This window comes from Channa argus, chromosome 1 (genome assembly GCF_033026475.1).
Source record: "Channa argus isolate prfri chromosome 1, Channa argus male v1.0, whole genome shotgun sequence".
Classification (NCBI taxonomy): Eukaryota; Metazoa; Chordata; class Actinopteri; order Anabantiformes; family Channidae; genus Channa; species Channa argus.
The window spans coordinates 47,628,151-47,648,104 of record NC_090197.1 but is presented as its reverse complement, the minus strand read 5'-3'; the positions used below and the strand labels follow the sequence as shown (position 1 = coordinate 47,648,104).

Sequence of the window (19,954 nt, the reverse complement as noted above, 5' to 3'; positions counted from 1 at the left end):
TAGCATGTAGTGCTGCACATTCTGCACTTGTATGAGAGAAAGAGAAAGACAATGGAAAACAAATATACAGTACAAACTACAGTCATGGCCAAAAAAAACCCACTTTGCAATTCTGTCAGAAAATGCAACTCTTCTCTCAGAAAAGTGTTGCAGTTGCAAATGTTACTGTTTTAGTTTGAATTGGAACAACGCAAAAAAACAGAAGAAAATTCAAATCTGATACAATTCCACACAGAACCCAAAATATGCACTGGAGAAAATGATTGTCGCCCCCTTTGAAAAAATAACTGAAATCAAATCGCCTCCTTTAACCGTGAATGAGTTTCTTTCATCTCTTTACTTATTTTGCACCACTCACACTCCAGGTCATTCAGATTTGAAGGATTCTTTCTCCCAGCTGCTGTTTTGAGATCTCTCCACAGATGTTCTATAGGATTCAGATCTGGACTCATTGCTGGCCATGTCAGAACTCTCCAGCGCTTTGTTTGTAACCATTTCTGAGTGCTTTCTGAAGTGCGTTTCGTGTCATTGTCCTGCTTGAAGACCCATGATCTCTGGTGGAGACGCAGCTTTCTGATTCTAATTTTTCATTAATTATGCTATTCCGTCCATGTCCAGGGAGGTCAGTTACAGTGCCATGGGCTTTAAACCTCTTGATGATATTGCACACAGTTGACACTGGAACATTAAGGTCCCTGGAGATGGACTTGTAGCCTTGAGATTGTCCATGTTTTTCCACATTTTTTTCTCTCAAATCCAGACACCTCTTTGCACTTCTTTCTTTTCTCCATGCTCAGTGTGAAACACAATATAAAGGTTGAGTCAACTTTTCTCAATTTTAACTGGTTGCAAGTGTGATTACTATATTGCCCAGACCTGTTACTTGCCACAGGTGTGTCTAAATACAAATTACAGGAGCATCACATGGTTGAAAAGCAATTATTTCTTACAATTGATTGATACAATTGATTGATTTAACATGTCGAATCAGCTGAACAGCCACCACCACCTTATTAGTCTTTAGGCAGGAGCAGCTTCTAGAGAAACTGGAAACTACTACCAAACAAATAATATTGCTTTGGATAAAAGTGTCAGCTAAATGACTAAATGTAATATCTTCTTTGGAAAAGTGTCCCTGACATGCACATCTGTGCAAAACACAACACCAGGAGACACTACATACACTGGAGAAATCAATTTCTTTCAGTCTGACCAGCAGTGATGAACAGATGCCATATTAATGAAAAGGATATAGCAGTTATTATCTTTGATCATGAGAAGCACATGAAAGAATCCTACACAGTCTATTCACCAGTTTATATGTTAAACCTATGGCAGTAATTCTTCTAAACCTTTCCATTAAAAAAATATAACCATATAGAAACCTGCACTGAGAAACCTGCTCCAGACTGAAAAATAAAGAGTAGGTCTGGCACAGACTTGCATACTATAGTGGCTATCAAAAGTCCAAAAGGTTAGGTTACAATAACCACTTTAAAAGCATTTTGATGATACACAGATTTAGTAATAAGGCAAACTGCTTTTCTGTCATTGCGAACTCGAATTACCAGTATAAAATTTCGGTGTCCTGTGCCTTAGGCCGGTTGTAAAATCACTCTACACCATCGTTTAGATCCATATTTTAGTTAAATTTACTTTCTTACCATGAATAAAAAACAAGGCAAATGTGTTAAGAAATCAATGTTTGTGGAAGCAAGGATGAGATAAAAAGCAGAGAGTAATATCAGAATGGCTTGTACTTTTTGGGGTAAGATATAAGAATGAAAGACAGACTCCAAGCTGGCTTTCTTGGTCTTGTTGGACCAGTTATCAATTTATTAAACTTATTAGCTGCTTGCTATGTTTTGTGTTGTGTTTGCCTGATGCATGGTAGGGATGGCCTATACCAGTATCAGGCCCAATCCTGCCTTTTGTGTACTTGTACTCATACTCATACCAGGATGGCTTTGATGCATTTGCCTTAACAAAAGTTAAGCCGAATGCAAACTCTGTTCTACTCTAAAGTATAGTCAATAACAGTCATACTCGTGTTTCTCAAGATTCTTTTAAAGACCTTTAATATTTGCATTTGACATTAGTGACGAGGGTTATATATTTTAACTAGAACATTACCTGAAGTTCCCATTGTTTTACAAAGTTATTTTACCTCCATATTCCTGTGTAGATCCCACACAGTCCATGTTTTCTTTGCTTCTCCACTCGGGTTCTCAACCCAAATATGTGCTTTGTTTGTCTATTTTTCCCTTTTCTTTTTGTTTTTTCAGCAAAAGTTGCTCAGTTTAAACACCAGTCGCTGCCCTATTTGTTTTAGCAGAAGAACACATGATCGATTGATGATGGTTTTATGGTCTAGCAACTCCTACTAGAGGGAAAACAGTTTAGTACTGGAATATGTACTCTGTTTAGGTGATTACACAAATGTAAGTACTTGTACTCTGTCTGGGAAAAAGTAGTATCAGGACATCCACCGTGTGTGTTGTTGTATTAAGGAACTTATACTTTGGTTTTATTTTGGAATTTTGCACAGGTAGTGAACTAACTAGAACATTAGAAGTGGTAATATATGCCCTTGTGTTGGTTGCTGTATAATATTAACTGTAATTTATAAATTCCAACCCAACTTTCACTTTTTATCAAAGTAATCCAGGTTTGGTAAGGTCATATTTGTTGGTTAGCTGTTCTGTATGCTGCTGTGGTTTGTTTGTTAAATCTCAGATTACATCAAAACACCTAGGATTAGATCATAGTGTCACTGTTAGTGTCTGCTGTCAGTATTTCCCTTTAATGTGGCAATAAATAAAACTATGCAGAGCCATTAAACTAAAGTCACGGTAACCTGTCAATTGGCATCATTGTTTGATTTCTGACACTTTCTTTGTCACGTCCGAAACAGTTTCAGCCTGTAAACAACTGCAGATGTACCACTGCTCAAACCATGACTAGTTGAGACAGGACAGACAGCAACTGTAAGGGGAGCAAACTCACACCAAAGAACCAATTGCTGCTTATTGGAGCTTGAGTGCAGGGAATGTTTTTAAAGGATTGTAGTATAAATACACCTGCTTCCAAATAGCACGGTCTAGTAACATGGTCTACTATTTACAACTATTTACAACATCACAAAACTAAAACTAATTAAAAACCAGGTGCTAAAATTAACACCGCCTAAACAAGGCTCTTCTCAAAAACTAATCCAGTGGATGATTGGTTAAAAACAATGAGACTCATAAATTATCACCAAGATCCTATAGCAACTATAATTGACCAAGTAATGGCTGCTGTGGAAGTGAGTTTGCCATGTGAAACATAACTGCATCAGTGCGTACACACAGATTCACTGTGGGTTAGGGTGGAACACAATATAATACACGAATCTTAAACAAGAAGAGTTCAAAATGAAGGGCCTCTAAAATTCCTGTCTTTGAAAGGCAAGGCTTAAACCTGATACATGCCTGACAAGGCTGCTGTAATTCCCAGCTTTACCTGAGTCAATTAAAACAGGCCGACACAACGAAACACAGGGCCGGACACAAAAAGCTGCTTCCTGCTTCCAAATGGCCTAGAAATCTGAGTAGGGGAGAACACAGGATGAACACAGGGCGAGTGAGGGAAGGGATGGGTGGGCAGGTTACTCTGGAGGCCGCAGGTGTTGAGGGGAACTGACCTGGTTTCAAGCTGTAGCAAACACAGATAATTCCTGTGTTCTCTCTAAGTCAAAGTAATTTATTTCTCTCACCCTGACAAAACATGAAAGACTGCTCCTCGCTGACTTATTTTCAAGTTCCTCCGTAAGGCATTTCATACTGTAGTCCCTCCTGTTCTCTTTCTCTTCACTGCTTCTTAGAAATTACAGTTTGTTTTTCAAAAATTCAGCGAAGGGATTTGCAGTTAATTTAGTTATTTGAGAAAATTCTGGTGGACAGCTACAACATGTAGTTCTCCCAGTTCAGTGACTTGTACAAGGACACATCAATACATATGACCATCAGAAACCAGGACTTAACCAATGACTATAAACAACCACTCAACTGATTCACAGCTTCCTCCTGACATGTTATATGTCCTATGTCAGCAGGCAAGGCAGGCCACTGCTTGGGGCCAGAGGCCGGCAGGGGGCCCCAGGCCGGTAGGGGGCCCCCAAGGGCTGACAAAAGTTAAACTATGTACAGCCCTTACAGCCCAGCCCTATGTGCAAAGTTTGCAATGACACTACCAGCCGCAGACCTCCCTAAGAAGCACCCCACTCTACTACTTGCAACGTAGCACATGATTCGGTGTAAATAAACAGGTCTAAACAAAGAAAATCAGCGGATGGGAGCGAAAAAGCAAGAAAAAGCAAGATAGTGGTTAAAGTATCCATTAAGAAAGTAGATTAGACGTTTTTGCCAAATGACTAAATGTAAATGTAATAACGTTAGCAAAGTGCTTCGACTGTAGCAGGTACTGTGATAAAGACACAGTTGGACAGAACTTCCACTGGTATCAGATTGTTTCTTTTGTTTACTTTGACATTTAACATGAGTTAACTTGGCTAACTTAATTTAGCCCAATGTGTCAAATTGTTAGCTTAGGCTGCAGGCTTTAACTCAGACAATTATGTTTCTGTATTTAACTGATGAAGACTGTGCGCGACTAAGTGTACAATAAATCACTATGATGTATCACTGTTACACCATAGTGTAAATATAAGTTAGGATGTTATGTGCATATTAGTGGGGGTGTGTATAATTTATTGTATTTATGAAATCGTAACCATAGGGGTTCTATGATGCATAAATCTTTGCCTAGGGCCCCAACAGACTCTAGGATCACCACTGGTCCTATGACTCTTATGACTTTGTATTTTTATACATCTTCAGAAAAACTGTAGTTTTCCGAGGTCAACATTGCCTCTAGTGAACATGTAGATTTATAGTACAAGTACAAATAAAATACATATGGTAACATGTCCAAATGAAACACATGTTCACTTACGTGCAGCACACAAAAGCTCAGTGGTAGAGCATTGGGTTGGGATGCAGGAGGCAGCGGGTTCGAATCCCACCCAACCAGGTGTGGCCCCACCCAGCCACCAAGGGCGACCTCGGTGCCGGCCCTAAGCCCGGACAAAAATGGGAGGGTTGGCGGCAGGAAGGGCACCCAGTGTAAAAACACAGGCCAAATCAACGTGCGGAATCTGCTGTGACGAACCCTGAAGGGACAAGCCAAAAGCCGTTGATTCTAGATTAATAGGTTCATTGTGATCTGATGCTGAGGGTACCAACACGTTGCTGCTATCGTCTGTAAATACAGGCTCCTTCAGAGCAAAAAAAAAAAAAAACCCACAATCTCTGCGATGATTTCCCTTCTGATAAAACAGCTAAGAGCAGCAAACCAGGCTGGGCCAACTGTACTGAAAGATGGGAGCAGGGTGAGGGTGATCAGGGCGCTTTGTTCATTAATTCTGTTACTGTATACATGAAAGCTCTAATCAGTACTTGTGCTGCTGCCAATACTTTATATCTGTTGTATGGTTAAGGAGGTTTTTTATTTTTTTTTTGTAAAGCTTAGATCTGTGTTACATTAACAAAGCCCCATTTTCAGCATTTAATGGCATAAATATTGAAAGAACAGAAGATTAAATGTAAAAGGTGCCACGACCGTAGTAATCTTTTTAGACACGCACACGCCACCGTCAGCCCCTACACACAAGCCTGCATCAGCCTCAAGCCCCGTGCATTAGCACAACCACAAGTCCCTTTGATTCAGGAGCCATCTGAGCCAAAACCTCATAAACAAGACACTGTTACACTAGCAGCACTAAACAAGAGCCAGATCACAGAAAAGAGACTGCAAGCTTCCAGGAAGGATTCCAACAGTCACTTCCTGTCTCTGCAGCAAATTGTGGTGGCACTGTGAGAAGTTTTTACAGGTCAAAGTACAGACACAACCTGCAATCTTGTTATTCTCCACCTTATTATAAACATTCTGAATTTGAGCATAGTTACGATTATATTCAGTTTTACATAATGAGATAATATAAGATGCTTTCAACCAGATGCCCTTAGCCTTTTCCCCCCAGGCAAGGGAGGCATACTATGAAACAGAGACTGCTTTATTGCCTAGGTGTAATAAAACATAAAGGAGAATTGCTTTTGGTCATCCATAATACTGAACAGTTAAAAACCATATACTGGAGAATATGGTCAACAGTAAACAAGATAAAGATTCATATTGCACTGAAGAATGGGGGTCTTTAATTAGCTCCAATGCTGTAGTTCTTACCCCAAAAAGAGTCCCTGGTCCTAAAATCCAGCAACTGTTGGCTCAGGGCCTACAGCGCTGAATGAAGCTGATTTTTTTATTTTAGTTTTTTTTAATTGTTTTCCTTGTTTGCCATGAAAATCAGCTGCGATGGACTGTCAGTCATTGTGAATAATGACATAAAAAGCCCAGACTGTACCAGGAACGTTTTTATTGTTAAAACTATACAACAATGTGTCAGGACTAGCAACAATGCAGTGACCTTTCATAGGAAATGCTGCCGTTTCTCAAACAGTGTCTACAAAAATATTTTTGAAAAGAGCCAGTACAGATGATTTGATCCCTTCTTTTTCTTTCAAATGTAGGTTTAAACTCCTCATCATTAACAACGTGTAGACAACAAAGGCCTGAATAATGTTTTTTTTAATTTGTGTTATTGAGTATTTTTTCCAAATTGCTCAACTTTATTTGAAAATCTCTCTGATATTCTACATTCGTACCATCTTTTTCTTTGGCTTGGCACCAACATGCTAACTGCAGGTTGAAAGCCTTGGTATGGTAACACTTAAAAAGAATAGGGGGCGTCATAAAGCCCCGGCTTCTATTGAGCTCTTGTTGCTTTGATTTTTATTTCATTTAACTTTCTCTTTTTCCTTCTGTTGCAATTATTGCCTTGTCTTTTTTCACGTCGGAAGCACAAAGGGGTCTTATGATCAGCCATATAGAGGAGATCCCACACAAGTGGCGCCATCGGAGCAGCACCCCAACTTTTTCACACTATCTTCGCTCATGGCTAAACACAGAGGGGGAAAAAGCATCAAAGAGAGAGGACCCTGACCATCTCTCCTTACTCCCAAGATTCCCCTCTGTTCCTTTAGAAAGGGAGCCCTCCTTCTTTTACAATCAAATGGCCAGGCAAGGATTCCTGACATTCCTGACACTGAAAGGAGCTGGGTTAAATGTCTGAGTTGGCCGGGACGTTCTGTTATACAAATTGCAGCCGTATTATCTTTGCAGTGCGCGCGTGTATGTGACATTTTGAAAGTGGTCATTGTTGGTGGGTCCCAGCAGCCAGCGCCCCACCTCTCTCCACTGTGTCTGCCAGGAAGGCTCAAATTCCTGCTGCAGCCAGCTCAGAGGTGCAGGGTAAATTGGGTGGATGTGCTGCAGGTTGCGTGGCTCCCCTCTGTTTGTTTTAGCCAGTCAAAACCTCAGCAGGGCTCCTTTTCTCTACCTGTCAGATGGCTTTTGACGAGAGGACCTGTTTCCCAGTGCGTCCCCAGGCTTCTGTTTAGAGCTCAGACTTAACTTGACAAGAGCCTCAAACCACTTCTGTCACAAAAACACACACTGCTTTTCTTTAGCTGTCCCCACACCGAAGGATAATGCCTTTAGCTTCTTCTATTTTTTTTTTTCAACCTTGCCAATTCATGAATGATGGCTTTAACAACTTGTGTGTGTGTGTGTGTGTGTGTGTGTGTGTGTGTGTGTGTGTGGCCCCTAAAGCCAACCTGACTCCTGCAGTGAGACCAGACATGCTTAAATCAGGACTTGGACCCTGTGTGTCACACAGCCAGTGGCCCCTCATAACAATAACTAAGTCGGTCCCCCCTTGGGTCACCAGTCTACCCATCTTACAAAGTAGCAGCCACACTCCAGCTCAAACTTTATTCTGGAGCACCAGAATTATTTTGCTTAAAACCCCTAAGTGCATTTGAATCTGGCAGTTTCCACGTTACGCTTAACAGTCCCCTCAGGAATTTACAACGTTACAATCGCAACAATTAATTCAACCAGTCCCCTGTGCAATCCACACAAACATACAACTGAAAACTTTAAAACATTGCAATTACAATTTTATAGACAGGTTGTTGCAAGATCAAGCATTTTAGACTTGCAACAATCATGAAATCCCAGAGGGACTGCCCTGAATGATCATTCTCATTCTCACGCACTAGTGTTACAAGCTGGACTCCATATGTGTAGTTTGACTATTTTTGACAACATTATGGACATAATCAAGGTGATATCTTACTTTGATTTTAGTTTTTTGTGGATTGATTATGCAGTGTATTTATGGTGATTTATAAGTCACGTAGTGTGATTCATACAAACAAAAAAGTAAATCAGACCAAAAAAAAACAACGTATAGATTATCCAAATTATTTAAAGCACTTTATTTTATATACCTGAAATGTCACTAACAATCCCTCACTGAACAGGAAAACGATGCACTGTGTCTGCAATAAGCCCATTCCAAGTGGAATGGCCGTGTCATTTTAAGTCTTTATTGTGTTAATGTTTAGGTTTGTGCAGAGTGGTCAGGTTTGCTCTGTAAAACATCAGAAGATTGAAATATTGTTATATGGTGGATACTGACTCAATGATCTGGCAACCCTTAGACAACATGCTGTGGCTAGCTGCAGCTAAGTGATTACTGGGAGTGAATGAAATGTATCTATTCATAGTTTTAATCATTTAAACAATCATAGAAATCACAGTGATCCTTTAACTTACTTTTTCTGTACAGTATTCCTGTTACTGCTAGAAGAGGTGGTTAACGTTGGGTGCTATGCCACCAATTGCCACCAGAGGTGCTGCAGTTCACATTGCCATTGATTCTCCAAGTCTCTGATGGAGGGAAGTAACACTATTTTTCAAAAACATATTCTCTCATTTTGAGTTTTGATGAAGGTTGTGAAAGGAACTAAGACGTCCAGAGTTTCCCATAGGTTTTCAGTTTGGTTGACTTCTGTTGACTCAGAAGCCCATATTATAGGATTTATCATTTTCATATAATTTATGCCATTCATCAACTCCTCGTGCTTTTATCCTGATTCTCTGCTAGTTTATTCCATCTGTACATATGGAATTAAGTATTTTTTTACTAATTGTGTTGAAATATAATAGTTGTTGGCTCCTCACATCCTCTGTAATTCTGACAGGAGATTTGTGTTGCTGATGATCATTCATACAGTTCTCATGGCTGTGTACCCCTACTCGCCACTCTTAACTATACAGCCTGTGTGATGTCTTTTGCAGGTTAACTGTGTCCCATGAGACCCTTTTTTGTCTGTCGGTGACCTTTGAACCTCCCACGTATCTAAATTTTAACTCACCCTCAGGTAAAATTTGGGTAACACGGGTAAATCTACAGTACTAGGAGGTTAAGGGAATGAGATTCATACATCTACAGCCTACGATGTTTCGGAGCCTCCCATCTGAGTCTTCTCAGTCAGGGAAGCTCAAGGCCAGACTCAGGTATTTATCATGGTGTATCCAGACAAGCAACAGTCAGATCAGAACATGGTACCACGCCTCAAATACAGTTGCTTTGACAGATTATATGCTTACACCTCTGTCCTGTAATCACATGCGGCTCATCAAAGTCAGTGACCTACCAATTTGAGAATCCCTGCTGTTTTGCACTATACACAGTGGCTTGGTACAGTGCTATTACTGACTTTAGAACACAGATGTCCGGCAAATGTTTATGGTCCAGCTATTATTTTTTTCTCACATTTTTGTGTTTTTTTTTTTGCCACTTTTTGATTGCTGTTTTATTTTAACCCTAACAACTCTAGATTGTAATCATTTTGTTTAAAGGATTTAAGAGCCTTTGGTTATGAATTGATTATCTCTTTTTTGTTTGCTGTGATGGAGACATCATTATTTAACAATGAATGAGCTGGATGTATCCCTTTTGCTTAATTGAGTTTCTTTTTGTATAGTATGCGCTAAGCTCCTTGGTTTTAGTGGTTAGGGGAAAATAAGGGTGACTGCCCCACACAGCCACAGACTCAGCCTCACCACAGACTCCCCATTGGTCCAGGCTTAGTCATGAGACCCTGGCAATGAGAAAGCTCTCACCCAATAAGGTATCCTGTGGGGAAAGCTCTGGTCCAATAAGAAGGCCCCCTGTGGTAAGGCTGGGGGATTACCAGCTTGAGCCTGCAGATTGAGCTCCAGGGTGAAGAAGGGGGGCACGAGTCGAAGCAAAGCGCTGCTCGGTCACCAAGGCCAGCTGCCTCGTTTAAATGGTTGCTATGGGGCAGGTATCAAACATGCGAGAGTCACACACAGTCACAGTCATAGAAGGTATTAAATGGCAACAAAGAGACAGTTATTCTGCAATAATGCACCCTGCTGAGTGCAAGTTATTCTTCAATAATCAAGAGGCAAGGAGCAAGCGGGAAAGGTCTGTGATCACAAGAGCATGGTCCTGCACAGAGCTGGGCTACACAAACACACAGACACAGGCTAAGTTAAACCTGATTTATCCGCATGGATATTCGCACATTTTATTAGTTTCCAGACCCATATTCAGAGCCATGCTCACTAATCTTGACTCTGTGACACATCATTCCCGTTACATGAAATTGTCTCCTCTGTCCTTGCGTCTTTTCCTCACGTCTTTGTTCCTCACATAAGATGCATGAAAAAGATGCTAGGAAACAATGCGAGAATACAGGAATGGAGGTGATACTCTTTGAGAAAACATGTACTTTCCCCGGACCATCATCTGATGGGATTTCATATACAGCTGGATCTTGAGTTCAGGATCGCCAGAGCAGATCATTGGTCATTGTTTTTTAACTTATATTGTAAGTTCAGGGTCGACCGGGGCAGATCCTTGGTCCACATGTTGATTTGACGCATTTTTACGCCAGATGCCCCTCCTGACGCAACCCTCAAGAATTTTACCGGGCTTGGGACCACCGGCACCACATGGGTGGTGATGGGCATGGGTGGTTTTGGGCTTCAGTGTCTGTCCCAGGGACACTTTGACATGTTGTCAGGGAGAGCGGGACAAGAACCTCCAACCCTATTGTCGTTGGGCAGGTTCTCTACCAACTGAGCCGCCCTATGTGAATCAATTCAGCAGGTTTCCCTTAAATAAACTGTTTCCTAAGCACCTGGATATTTATTAAAAACCTTTGGGATTAATAGCCTATTGTCAAATGATCCATCAAACTGCGGTTTGTACTTTTACTCCATATGGACAAAAAGAAAGCTCTTCTCTGCAAACAGCTTTATATTATATGTTATATTGGTGTCTGCATTTATTAATTTATTTGTCACTTATTATTCAGGGTATGATGAGTTTATCAAACTACTACTTCCTCTAATCATTGCATTGAAAGCAAATGTTAAATTTAATTTCATTACCTGTTTGTTTTTTAATGTTAAGGAGGTGGCTGAGCTGAGGTGCCCACCAGACTGTATTTCACAATACAAGATGTATAATATAAATCCACAGATTCCCCAAACCTCACCATCAACCATGTAACGTCCAGTGCGATAAATGAAATTCTATTATTATTTACTGTAATTTTTGAAATGTTGACTGATAGTTATCATTTGTGAGGCCATCTATCCAATCATGTTTCTAAGTTAGTACACCTCTTTTATTTTGTGTGTGTTTGTGTGCGTTTAAAAACAAAATAAAGGGTATTGTAACATTTTATGAAGACAATAACACAACTTTTTTCACTGTGCGAAAACAATTTAAATATTGTAAATATTGAATAGGTTTCATCATTTTGGTTTCAACATTTTGTTTCACTTGATTTATAAAAATATTTTTGTCACACATTTCCTCTTATTATCTCTGAAATGTAGCGTATGTGATGAATTCCTTTGTTGGCATATTGGAGATATGTGAATTTTAGTCCTCTTGTAAAAAAAAAAAAAAAAAAAAGAGGTATTTCACTTACATATTTGTCCTCTTTTTACATCTCTTTCCTTCCTCTCTCCTCCACCAGACTTGAATGTGTGTGCAATCTGGGAACAGATTATCGTCGTGGAGCTGGTGTGTTGGACATGGTGTTTGAGTCTCCGTTCCAGCTGTTAACCTGTGGCTATGATACCTTCATTCGACTATGGGACCTGCGACTCAGCCCGCGGTAACCCATCTTTTTTTTTATTGAGTTCAGCTTCCTAGGGTTATATCTTAACACCAAAGCAATACTCTGCATTATGTTAATGTGCAGCAATAATATTGTTTACATTATGACCTTGAAGATGGGAACAATCAATCTTTAGAGTGATGTCTGTCTCTCAAAAAAGCTTTACTCTAATGAAAAATAAAAGGTAACTATGAAGGCTGAAATTAAACAATAAAGAAAAACATAATATAATATAGCAGACAATTCCAAACCATGAATTTACCACCTAAATGTATTGTACTTGTATACTTATATTATATTTAAAACACCAGTTACACTTGAGGACACTGTCCCCAGTATTTTCTCTGGGATTTTTTCCAAAAGATCTAACTATTCAGCTTGATAGTAAAACAGAATCTTTTTGCACAAATAGTTTTGTTAATTTATACACATATGTATTTTTTACTTAGATCATTTTCCTCCACAGAGCTTGTGGCTGTGTGAGAATAAAATAGTGAATTGCTCCATCTGGATTGGATGTAAGTTGCTGGAGAGATGGCAGTAATCAAACTTCATACTAAAATTACGAGTACTTATATAGAAATAGAAGTATCACCTTAAATTCTACTGATTACAAGGCTTTACATTTACAAAAGTACAAGTACTCAACTATGAGTACTTTAACCAAGTTAAATATTATTGAACTTAATGCTGTTCATAAAATGAATGTGCAAGTCTAGTCATGATGTATCCTTGTGTGAAACATAAATAAATATGTTTCTAAATAATGTTTAGGCAATTTTGGAGTAAAATGAGCAAGGTTCTTTCCTTGTTTGTCTTTCTCTTTGTTAGAGGATGCTTGTGGTTTGGTTTAAAGGTACAAGTATTGTTTAAACTCACTCTTACAATGTTCTCTTTAAAGCTGGACCACAATGACCAAGAGATGTAAGTGTCTAAATCCAACCAAAAGTAATAATGTACTCACAAAAACTCTGTTTTACTGCATCTGATCAGAAAGCAAATATGCTATGTGGGAACATTTTACTGATATCAATACATTTGTTACTTCCTTGTATGTAGCGTCTGTCCACAACAGTTCCACCACTGGAATCAATAAAATGCAATATCAATGTTTTTTTTTAAAAGGTTGCAGGAGACAGACTTGTTGTTCGGCATTGCAGGCTACACACATCATATCACTGAGGAAATACTGTGCAAAATAAAGATTGTGAGGAAAATGTTTGACATTTGTAACAAAGAAGAGACTGCTGGGAAAGGACACAGTAGTCTGATGTCCACTGACTCTTAGCCTCTACCTGTGCTTAAGCAAACAGATAAGGAGAATCTTTATTTCTTTATTAGCTGTTTTTGTATTATCTGTCATCATTATTGAGAAAAATCTGAAGTAACTTCACAACCCCCGATTTAGAACTTTAGCCTAATAGCGAAATAGATTTTTGTTCAATGTAAGGCTGTAACTTCCATCTAGACACTGTTATGAACTGCCTTTGAAAAGAAATAACAATAAAATTGCAAGCCTCTTGTTTTTCCAGCACTGTGAGCACGGGGAGCTAAAAAGCAGCCTTCTGTGGTGTCCGTATTAATGCAGCAGCCCTCACTTGAGTATAGACTGGCAGGGTCTCTAACATGATTGGAGAGGGCAGCATTTATTTTGGACAGCAGGGGTTAGAAGGGTTTCAGTCTGTATTTCAGGGGAATCAGTCAAGTAAGACAAATCATATGTGATTGGCAGATCGCTCTGGGGACTGGGATGGGGTGAAGTTGGCAGAAGGGGGTCCCTTTTTAGATATCACTAATTCATGTGGTCAAACCTAACCGGCCTCAAAAGGCAACCTTGGTCATCCTGGAGGTTCAGGTTGTCTGGGACTTACCATTAATAATTGAGAAAGACAAAAATTGAATGCAGATTCTGTATGATCCAATGGTGCCTAATAGATCTGATGAATGATGAGTTAGAATGTGAAATGTAGATGTCCTTATCTCTACCATCTCATGTGAAGTGGGGAAAACACAGTTGAGAAAGTTTGTGAATAACATACAGCAAATGTCTGTCCTTTGTCTTGTCTGCCAACCAAACATTATTTTATCACAGCAGTCAATGCTTTGCAAAATGATTTGATCAATTATAAGCAGATAATCAAAAGATCTGACCCGTTTCCATTGAGGTGCATGTGGATCTTGGATCTATATTTGTCATAGTTCTGTTCCTGTTCACAAGAGATTTAACACAATCCAGATTTGCAAGTGTAGACTGTCAGCTTTAAAGGATAACTTTGGTGATGATTGGTAATTTCTTAGCCTGCAGAATGGATTAGCTTGTTAGATATTTTTCCATTCAGCCAGACACATCACTGCACTGGATGATTAAGTTTCTTAATCCAAATTAAGTGGTCGAAATTAATATTGTCCAAACTCTGGTGAATCGCCATAACGCCACTGGAGATGAAACATGCAAATGAAAAATCCCAGGTTCCCATGGAGCATCTTTAGGAAGCCTCGAGATTTTTTTTTTATTGAAGTTTAGCATTAAATAAACTTTTCCTAAGACGTATACATTTTGCCTAAGAATTATCACTTTAATGGATACTTAATACTATGTCTAAGGTTCACCCTTCTGGACGTACCCTTGCCTCTGAAGGTAGTAAAGCCCATGCTGCCTTGGCACTTTACGTGCAGGACATGTAAATAAAGTTACAATCATTTATATTATGTTTGCCACAAATTTCCACCTATGCTTTTTTATTAGTACAGTGTACAATTTTACTAAAAAAGGTGGGGGGGACGAACTTTTACAGGTAAAAAGTAATCGTTTCTTTACAATTCGATTTTTTTTTTTTTTTTCAGGTCTACAATTTACAGTAGATGATCTTGCTGTCTAGCAAAATTGTACTGTACATTTAAAAATGTCTTGTAGGGAAATTTGTATCCTTCTCCACTACTTCACTAAAATATGGAAATGGTTTGGATGTTATTTGTCACATTTTCTTCATTTTGAATTTTGCAAGAGGGGTTATTAAATCTTTGCAGTTTTTTTGTTGTTTATATTCTGGACATACTCTACACTGCAAATATTCACCGGAGAGAATAAACTTGTTGGCTTCCCCAGGCCTGATTCACCTGGTGCTGCCTGTGCCTGCACAGTTCCTATACAAAATGATAATAGAGGGGCTGTTCACCAATGAAGTTAGTTAGAACTTTGAACATCATTTTAATTAATTTACTTTGTTTAATTCATACTTTCTTGTTTTTTACAGAATATAAACTTTATTGTATATATGTAAACTGGTGAACTGTAAATCAGGAACCATGGTAGCTTTACACTGTTTTCACTTTAAGGATGCAGTGACAGTGGGTGACCTCCCTTGTAGAGGTTTGCTAAATTTAGAGTGTGCACTTCATTGTATTATCTGTGTGTGCGTGCATTTGTATGTGTGTGTGTGAGAGAGAAAGAGCACCTTCAGACATCTCTGCTGACCCACTGTCTGCCCCTGATGTCTCTCCATCACTTATTGATGAGGCTGCTCTAATGGAAGATCGATGTCTTTTAAAAGAAAATACTTACCCCCAAAATACTTCCCCTCTCTCTTAACCACAGCCAACACCACCCAATCTCCTGCTGCGCAGACACACACACACACACACTGTTATTTTGGTGGATACTACAAGAGGTAGGTATTTTTTAAAGAAAATGTCCACAGAACTACTGTGTGCTTTTGCTTTGGGTTGGAATCCTGACATTATATTATAATATATATAATATATATAATATAATATATAATAATATATATAATATTCACTAACCAGTATTAAAGTCTTTCTTGGTTACCTTAATATGCACCCTGACATAAACACCCGTCTTATTAACTTTTAGTTTGGGTGATTGATAAAAAACAACAGGCAATATATTTCTCTCCTTACCCCTCATCAGTTCCTAGCTGATAGTTTATGTTACAGCCGTCAAACTTTGTCACTCTGTGGCAAAGCATCAGTGCTACTCATAAAAGAAAACAAGGAAAAATTGTAAAATCCTACTCACAGAAGTTTTTCTCTTGGTACTTCTACAGGTGTCTTCAATCCATTTTCAAGATTAAAACGTTTAACAGATTATGGGGCTGTGCTGTAGTAAAACACAAACATCTTAACATGTGTGACCTTTCCTTTATTGTACTGCAGGAAGTGCGTGATGGAATGGGAGGAGCCTCATGACAGCGCTCTCTACTGTATCCAGACAGACGGAAATCACATGATAGCCAGCGGCTCCTCATACTATGGTGTTGTGCGACTCTGGGACAAACGGAAGACAGAATGTCTGCAAGTATGTGTCATTGTCTAAATGAAATAAATATTTACAGGTTGTGAGCTTTATTCTATCCCACTGTATTTTGTATTAATTGATTTCCGCTTCTTATTATTGTTTTTCATATACTTCTGCTTTATATTAGCTGTAGATTCTCTTTGTGTTTGAAACTCTTTACTTTAAAGACGTCACACCCAAAAGATATACATTTTGCTTCCTTTGCTTTTACTTTGGGTAATACATGCAAGTGACCAGTACTACTTTACATTTCTACCTGCCTTACCTATATTTAAATATAATAAATCTGCATCATGAAAAACACCAGATGACATCATTTGGAGAAACTCCAGACCAGCAGGTTAACCTAGACTCCATACTCTGAGCAAACAGTATGAGCAAGCAGATCAACAACAATGTAATTGAGAGGAGTTATTCAGCTAGAAGCAGAGACATATTTTAATTTTAACGTGGAAGATGGACGATGGTTTAATAGCTTAAAAATTACCTTCTCAAACTAGATCTATGGAAAGTAGTTTGAAAATCTTTGAGGTTTCCCTTTTAACAATAAACCTAATGCTGTTGTGCTGTTCTGCTGTTGTGCAGTTCTTCCAGCTGAGCTCAGACCTGGTGAGCAGCCCTGTGTACTGCCTGAGGTTCAGCAGCTCTCACCTGTATGCAGCCCTGGCCACCACCCTGCATTCACTGGACTTCAGACAGAAGTCCATCTGCATCAGATGACACACACAGTTCAGATTTCTCAGTTCAATAAAGCTGTCTATTTTCACTATAAATTTTTTCACATTTTGTAAGGAATTGTTTATTAATACAGATATTACTCATAACTAAAAAAAATACCAAAGATGAAAAATTAATGATTTAACACTTAAAGCTACAGTATGTAACATTTGTTTGTGCTTTTTTTTTTTTTTTTGGTAGAAGTGTTTTCTAAAACTTCTTAAGGTGGAGAGGTTTTCTTAAAGGTCCGAATCATTGAACAGATTGAAAACCACTTGCAGAAATCAAGATATTGTAATAATTTTTAATTTTGCGAATGATTATTATGTTTTGTAGCTTTTTATTTATTGCAATTTCAAGAATAATAAGCTAAGAGCTCACCACAGCAGAGTGAATTGAATTTGAGTTGAATCAAGCTTGATTTCCCAATGTTGCGTGTTGTAGCTTTAACAGAATTTAAGTAGAAGGATTTTACAGTGGTTTACAACTTGATGCCTGCAACATGTGCAGAAGAATTCTATTTTCAGCAGTTTTTTGAATATTGGGAGTGAAGTTGCCGAGCGGGCAGAGTTTGGTTGCTAAACTGTGAGCTGAAGAGTTTTGCTTTGTGTCTTCTGTGCGGTGCTGGGACCACCAGATGTGGTTCATTAGCAGAGCACAGTGGATGGGAGGGGATTTAAAGAAGAAGTAATATACGGAAAGTATGTTTTGTAAACAACATCAACACAGACACTTATATTTCTCTGGACCACCTTTAGATTTGATTCAGTTTAGGCAATGTCATAATGTTAATTACCCTCCAGACTTGCATTCATTTTTCACTAAGATCGTGTATTGATGAAGGAAGAGTCGGACTGCTTTCTAAAGTTCTTTTCAATGGGGATAAAATGGCCAATCCAAGTTTGAAAACAATGTCTCCTCCTATCTTGAAGAAATGCCAGTGCCATCAGCAAAGATAAAAAAGCATTTAAAATAAAAACCCAGTTATTCAGTTCATTCAGGTAGTCAGCAACGCATTGAATCAATTAGGGTTTAATAACTTAATGTCACCTGAGACATATCATCATTGCAGTAATTATTCAATGAAAAGCTCTCACCTATTTGCTTAGTTAAATCCTGATGATGGTACGTACACAGGATTCTGTGTTTTTGCATCAGTGGGCAGTCATACAGATGTCTGTAGTAATGAACCTGCTCACACACTCTTGCATCCAGCTCATTTATTTCCTACTGTTCCAGCCCAGTCTCCTGTGCACCAAACACTGGAAGGTGCCCGGCCAGTCAAAATCAAATCAGCAGACTGACAGTTGTGATGTCAAATTTTGTGCATGTACCAGCTGACGGGTGAGAAAGGTAAGTATACACTAAGCCCTATTTTTTAGTTGCTGAACTTTTTACCCACACAGTCTTTTACACAGTGATGAACCTCATCCAACATCACTTGTAAAGGACTCAGCTTCTTTGAGTTCCACTTTTTATACCAAGTCATGATTCTCACTAGTTGTGTATTGTTCCATGAGGGGCTTTCTTTAAGTATTACACATTTTTTCCAGTCTTTTGTTGACCTGTCCTAACTTTATTTAGATGTGTTGGTGGCATGAAATATAAAATATAATAAAATAAGTATTTTCAAAAAACTGACATTCCTTTCTTTTTACTATTTCCAATCAGATATTGGTTCCAGATTATTTTCAGATGTTTGAGTTTGCATTTTACACAGTGTGCGTATGTTTTTGTAAACTAGGTTATATTAATAAATTATTTCTTTTTGGAACAAAGTTTACAGACTCTTACTTTCACCTCCAAACCAGCTGCTACTCCACTACCTCTAATACTAGCTGTATTTTTTGATCCAAATTTAGTTTATCCCAAAACTATGATTTATGCTACTACAATAATCTGTGGGATTATCCACAGGGGTTTTTTCTGGGACGATTGACACCCTCTGAATATACAATAATTAGCTACAAATTAATTACAACCTGGTGGTTTTAATGTTGTGCCAGATAGGTGTCAGCACAGGAAACGTTATCCTGTCATGATTGACAGGTTTCAGAACTAACTGCATCACTGCTTGTTAAGTATGAGGCTGTATAGCCGTAGAGTGGTCAGAGTGCCCATACTGACCTTTTGTGTTAATGTTGTGGCTGATCAGTATAAACAAAAAGAGTGAAAGCAAGCTGGACAGCTCACTTGTTGGACTGAGAGGCATGCCAGATCCTGCCAGAATAAGCCTAATCTATTACCTCCAGGCACCATGAGCACAAATGCTCAGCACATAAAAATCAATGTGCACAGTGTCTCCAGAGAATAAGTCCCAGTGAGGAAAACATAGCTGGGCCTTTTCTTCCTTAACACCTTGGAGTGGCTTTTTGGATCCCGCCAGAGCCTTTGAAGGGATTAAAGCACATTAGCCTTTTGACACACCCATCGCATCACTGTGGAAACACACTGTTTGGGTTTACATACATTTAACCTTATACCTGAGATCACACACTGGAAGGGATATCAGTGTTTGACCTCCCAAATCCACACCGTACAATGCGTGAATCCCTTTAACAGACAGAGATCACATCTAAATGATTACACATGTGGATTATCAAACCACACATACAGTGCACCTGGTGTTTCACACAGGACAGCTGGGGGTCATGTCTTGTTAGTGCATGTTTTTGTGTGTGTGGCATTAAGATGTAATCAGACCGGATAAAGAAAAAAGGTATATTAACGACATTTGGAAGTGGTCAGG

The 19,954-nt window shown here is 38.8% G+C and overlaps 1 protein-coding gene across 1 annotated transcript in view; it reads left to right on the top strand.

The window, feature by feature from the left end:
* Positions 1–18,779, top strand: part of fbxw4 (F-box and WD repeat domain containing 4) — a 53,270-nt gene extending 34,491 nt beyond the window's left edge. The window contains exons 7-9 of the mRNA XM_067528183.1: positions 12,030–12,170; positions 16,347–16,488; positions 17,074–18,779. Of these exons, the coding sequence (XP_067384284.1) occupies positions 12,030–12,170; positions 16,347–16,488; positions 17,074–17,208 (418 nt within the window). The 3' untranslated portion in view covers positions 17,209–18,779. The remainder of the gene's footprint in view (positions 1–12,029; positions 12,171–16,346; positions 16,489–17,073) is intronic.
* The last annotated feature ends 1,175 nt before the right edge of the window (positions 18,780–19,954 follow it).